General features: G+C 59.5%; 1 protein-coding gene across 2 annotated transcripts in view; it reads right to left on the bottom strand.

Annotated features, from left to right (window-relative positions):
- Nucleotides 1-470: 470 nt before the first annotated feature.
- The window catches only part of CTDSP1 (CTD (carboxy-terminal domain, RNA polymerase II, polypeptide A) small phosphatase 1), a 7,630-nt gene continuing 2,775 nt past the window's right edge, over nucleotides 471-5,325 (bottom strand). For both annotated transcript variants that reach the window (XM_011964597.1, XM_011964596.1), the window contains exons 2-7: nucleotides 4,680-4,828; nucleotides 4,182-4,283; nucleotides 3,992-4,048; nucleotides 3,279-3,371; nucleotides 2,989-3,174; nucleotides 471-2,109 (exon numbers count right to left, since the gene is read on the bottom strand). In XM_011964597.1, coding sequence (XP_011819987.1) covers nucleotides 1,981-2,109; nucleotides 2,989-3,174; nucleotides 3,279-3,371; nucleotides 3,992-4,048; nucleotides 4,182-4,283; nucleotides 4,680-4,828 — 716 coding nt within the window. In that variant the 3' untranslated portion in view covers nucleotides 471-1,980. The remainder of the gene's footprint in view (nucleotides 2,110-2,988; nucleotides 3,175-3,278; nucleotides 3,372-3,991; nucleotides 4,049-4,181; nucleotides 4,284-4,679; nucleotides 4,829-5,325) is intronic.

The raw sequence follows: 5,325 nt of genomic DNA, 5'->3' as shown, positions 1-5,325 counted from the left end.
AGAGCTAGGCGCCGAAGCCCGCCGCACCCAAACCAACAAGTTGTGCCGCTGGAGCTTCCACCCCGAGCCTCGCCCCGCTCCCCGCCTCTGCCTTCGGGACCGCACAAGCCCTGCCCCTGCCGCTCCAGGGCAGAGGCCGCGCCCCCTTCCCCGCCGCATTCCAGGACTGCCCCTCCCCAGGCCTTCGAATTTTGCTTTCCAGCTAGCAGTATCCCGTTGTGTGTCCAGGCATTTAATTAGCCCTGCCAAGAGGGTACATCTCCATTTTGCAGACCACATCCCCGAGGCGGGGAGAGGTAGAACACCACAGCCTGGAGGCTCAAATTTGTGCTCTGACGCTGCCCATTCCCACCTGAAGTGTCGAGGGACGGGCAGCCCCTCCAGGTGTGCTGAAGCGGGGGTCCCACGGCAGGCGCAAGGCCCACACCCCACTTGCTTAAGTACCCCGCAATAACCACAGAAACAAGATGGGGGTCTGGCTTTCTCTTTAGTTCTCATTACACTGGGGCTCTGTCAAAGAGAAGGCACTTAAATGGTAAGGCCACCTGATGCAGGCCAACCATATTCGCCCCCCCACCTGCTCTGGGGTAAGGGGGCACAACGACATCGCCATTTGACATCCCCCTTGGCACTGGTATGTGGGTCCCCTTAACCGTTAGACCCTGGGGAGAGCCCAAGGCCTTGACCTCCGGAATTGCCATGTTAGGAGGAGGGGCTTCAGAAACAAGAGTCGGAAGGCAGGATATCCTGGGAGCTGCCCCCAGCCAGCAGGGGGCTGTAGGGGATGGGTTGGCACAGGGGAGGGGGACAACTTGGTCGGGCTCCCTGGAGATCCCCAAACCCCACAAAAGGTCCCACCTCCTACAGATCCCGCAAAGGCACCGGTGAAGTCGGGTGGGTGAAGAGGCACTGATGAGCTGGCGTAGAGACCCCCCCACACACACACACTTAGCTGGTGTGCCTAGCATAATGCTGGGCACAGAAGGTGCTCAAGAAATGCTTTTTTGAATGAATGAACGGAGCAAAGGGATGTGAGGGACAGAGGACAGGGCCTGGGGCCCCTTGGCCCAGCTTGTTCCATTCAGAAAATAGTTTAAAAAATGTAAAAATCCTTTCCCTCCCTCCCCCCAACGTCTGGGCCCAGGAAAGGGGCAAGGGAGGGGTGTCTCTACCCTGACCCTTCCCTCTCTCCTTCCCCTAAAAATCTATATACACATGTACATATTTATATGGCACCACAAGGGGGGTCTTGCCTATGCCCCCACACTCAGAGCTGGGGGAGCCAAGCCCCAGGGCTGGTTAAGGCAAAAGTCTGAGGTCGTTGCTTGGATGATGCAGGGAGCAGCCCTCAGCTGTTGGCCCTGGAGAAGCTGTACTGTGGGTCCTGAAGGACAGACTCCTGCTGCCTTCCCCAGTGGTAACAGACCTTCTCCCCTCCCTCCAAGGCAGAGGCAGAGGTTGGTAGGGGCCCTCTCAGTCCCAAGAGAGGAGGTGGGGCAGGGGGAGGGGCTGGTTCTCCCCTCCCAGCCTAGAGCTGTGCCCCTGGGAAAGCTGGGCGGGGAAGAGGGGGCTCTATGCAAGGCACTTGATGTTCACCGTTCCCAGACTGGGGGTCCAAGGCAGGAACCCTGCCTCCAGGAAGCAGAACCGGAAGGGGCCAAGGGGCCCGATTTGGCAGCAGAGAAACATGGCAGCATGGACACAGACAGAAAAAGGGAGCAGCAGGCAGGGCCCCTCAGGTCCCCTGAGAATGGGGGAGGAGGTTCGAAGGCACTGACATGGGGCATGGGGCTCACAGTCCTCAGTGCAGCCTGCTGCCCCTGCACCGCCTGGCGAGGCTGGTGGGGGAGACGCCCGCTTCCCCATGGCACTGAGTGTGGCGGTGGCCCGTGGGTTTTCCTAACAAAGGCCTGGGCAGTCTTCCTGGGAGGAGGTGTGGGTGTCATTGGTCAGGGGCAGGTCCTGGCCCCATCACCCTCACTAGCTCCCTGGCCGTGGCTGCCTGAGCACTGAGTACACGTCGTCCACGCGGCTGAGTTGCTCGAAGAAGGGGAGGAGGTCGTGGAGCTCTGTGTCACTCATGTTGTCAAACCACGAGGCCACCGGTACCTGGGGAAGTGGGTGTAGGAAGGTGAGGGGGGCAGGTGGTCCTGAGTGCAGAATTTCCAGGCCAGCCCTATGTAGCTACTACTCAGATCATGCAGTTTCTGAAAACCCCTCACCCATAGTGTTCAAACTTTTTTGACAGCAACCCCCAGAAAAACACATTTATAAACCTAACAATGCAAAAGCTTCACAATTCTTAACCTTATTTGTGCAAAGCACTCGGATACTTTTTTTTTTTTGAGGCAGGGTCTTGCTCTGTTGCCCAGGCTGGAGTTCAGTGGTGCAATCTTGGCTCACCACAGCCTCTGCCTCCAGGGCTCAAGTGATACTCCTACCTCAGCCTTCTGCATAGCTGGGACTCCAGGCATGCATCACCATGCCTGGCTAGTTTTTGTATTTTTTGTAGACATAAGGTTTCACCATGTTGCCGAGGCTGGTCTTGAACTGCTGGGCTCAGCTACCTGCTCACCTCAGCTTCCCAAAGTGCTGGGATTACAGGCATGAGCCACTGCACCCGACGGGATATTTTCTATTCAATTTCATTTTATTAAAATTCCCTATCAGGACCCACTAAATTAATTATGTGAGCCATCAGTAGGTCACAACTGGCAGTTGGAAAAGTTGAAACTTTCCAAACTTGGTTGCCCTTTTGGGGCCCCTGTGCATGGCAGATGCTCTGCTGTGTGTGAGGGGAAAGGACCACATGGCTGCAGGGCAGGTGGATGAGGGCAGTGGGCAGCAGGCACAGGCAACTGAATGCAGGAAGGACTGGGAGGGCACCCACCCCCCAAATGGGAATCCGGGAGGCCAAGGTGGGCTGAATGGACTGACCCCTTCCTGGGCCTCAGCTCCTGTCCCAGTCCCAGTCCAGCCCGCACTCACGGCATTGTCCGGATGGAAGACATAGGAGGCGGGCGAGTTGTCCAGGATGAGCACCCGCCGCAGGTCTCGGCCCAACCGGCTCAGGTCCTTCACATAATTCCCCCGGTGGAAGACGCAGGACTCTCGAAACAGCCGGGCCCGGAAGGCCCCCCATTTGTCCAGCAGGTCAGCTACTGGGTCTGCATACTGGGAGCAAGAGGTGGGTCATCCTGGGGCCTGCAGGTTCATTGGGCTGCATGTGGGAGGTGGGTGGGAGAGTACGGTTGCCCCAGGACCCCTGTGGGGCTCACCTTGGCGAGGCTGGCGGTGAATAGCACACATTCAAAGAGCTCGCCCATTCGCTGCAGGAACTCATCCACGTGAGGCCGCTTCAACACGTAGACCTGGGGGGCGGACCAGTGAGGCGGCTGCGGGCCAGTGGGGCAGTGTGGGGGTGGCCAAGGGCTGGGAGGGCATGGGCCAGGGAGGCAGAGGCGCACAGGAAGGAGGCTGGGCCTGCAGGCTCCACTTGGCCAGCTACCCTGACCACTGCTGGGAAACTGCCACCCCCACCCCAAAAACGATCAAAACTTCTACTCCACTGGCCAGTCCTACCTCATGAGGTCACTAATTCCCAGTCCCTTCCCCTGCCTCAGCCTAGTGTAGGAGTCCAGGGGCAGCCCCCTCACCCCAAGGCTGCAGGGCACCGGTCCCCGAGCCAAGTAATGGAGAACAGGCTGGACAGCACACAACCTATCCTGAATTACTTGAACTGGGTCCCGGGCAGGGTGGGGCGAGGGGGCACAGCATGGGGGAGCCTAGAGGAGGAGCCCACTCGGCAGGCCTGGAGTCAGCACAAGCCCCTGAGGTTCTGTGTGACTTTGGGGCAAGTCTCACGCCCTCTCTGGGTCTCTGACATTCCACATGTATGCAATTCCCATCCGAGGCGCTCCAGATTGGTAGGAAGAACCTAGGGACTGGGAGGCAAATGCCAAGCCCACCACTGCCTCTTCCTGGCCCTCACCTGGTGGACCACCCCATCAATCTCCACAGGGATGATGAAGTCCGCGTTGTTCACTGGCTGTGGGGGGAAAAGAGCTGCTGGAGTTAAGAGGAGGAGCCCCAGGGCATGGGGCCCAGCACACACCTCCCTCCCAGGCCAGGGTGGGGGACCCCTCCAAGACCCAGGCTGAGGACCGTTGAGCAGGGCCCACCTTGAAGGAGCTGTGCACCAGGGTCTCGTCCAGGTCGATGACCACGCAGATCTTGTCTGAGTCCTGGGCCTTGGCCTCAGGGAGCAGGTATTGGACTGGGGTCTGCTATAGGGAGGGTGACGCTGGCTGGGGTGCCTCTCTCCAGGCCCATCCTTCCTCCCATGTAGGCTTCTCCCCCTAGACCTCTCCAGAGGAACCCCGGGCCCAGGGGACAGATACTTCCCCCTTCCCAGCTTTGCCCCTGCCAGCTCTGGGGCTTGGGTAGGCCTCCTGGTTCTCTGAGACCTCTCTGAAAACCAAGGTAGAAAATAGCTTCCACTTATGAGAATTCAGTTTCCCCACAGTAGGCAGGGCCTGGCAGGGGAGGTTGCCACCCACCTGCTCTTCACCTTGCAGGTCTGCAAGTCCATCCTGAAAAGCTCAGTTAGGAGCCCCTTCCCCTAAAACCCTGAATACTTAGTACAGGTGCTCACGCGGCCCCACCTGGCCCCCACGCACCTTGGGGATGGCGCCATTCTCCTCCACAAGCAGGGGCGCCCCGCTGTGGGCGGGCAGAGCCTCCCCATCATCCCGGCAGACACAGCAGAAGAGTGAGTGGAGGATGCCCCGGCTTCGGGGCTTCTGGGAAGCTGCTGACTTCTGGTCACCTGAAGTAGGGAGGCCCAAGTTGGGGGCTCGGTGCACACTGGCCTGCAGAATCCTGCATGTGTGCCCAGGCATGAACCCCTGAGCTGGGAGGATCTTGCCGTGGCCCCTTCATCAAGGGAGACACACGAAGGCAGATCCTGACTTTCTCTGAAATGCCCCTGTCAAGGCCCCACAATCTGCTCTAAGGCTCCTGCAGGTCCCTGACAAATAGAGACCTATCAGATATTAGGGCGCCCACACAGGGAGTGCGTGGCCTGGAGAAGGGGGTCCTGGGGTGCTCTCTCCCTGCCTCTCACAGCCTCCATGACTGCTAATGATCAGCCCCACTGGGGTGCCTCCTGACCCCACCTTACCTGAGCACCCCTGCCCAGGACAGCCAGGGCCTGGGACCCATGGCACTCTGCCCCTGCCCTCTCTCCATCCTCCCCACCCCCATTGGTACAAAGTCCTCACTGCGGCTGGGCCCAGAGGCAGGGGTGCAGTCCTGCGGCCTAGG

The sequence above is a fragment of the Mandrillus leucophaeus genome, unplaced genomic scaffold (assembly GCF_000951045.1).
Source record: "Mandrillus leucophaeus isolate KB7577 unplaced genomic scaffold, Mleu.le_1.0 Scaffold70, whole genome shotgun sequence".
Classification (NCBI taxonomy): domain Eukaryota; kingdom Metazoa; phylum Chordata; class Mammalia; order Primates; family Cercopithecidae; genus Mandrillus; species Mandrillus leucophaeus.
Note: the sequence above shows the minus strand (reverse complement) of the source record. Positions and strands in the feature narration are given on the sequence as shown.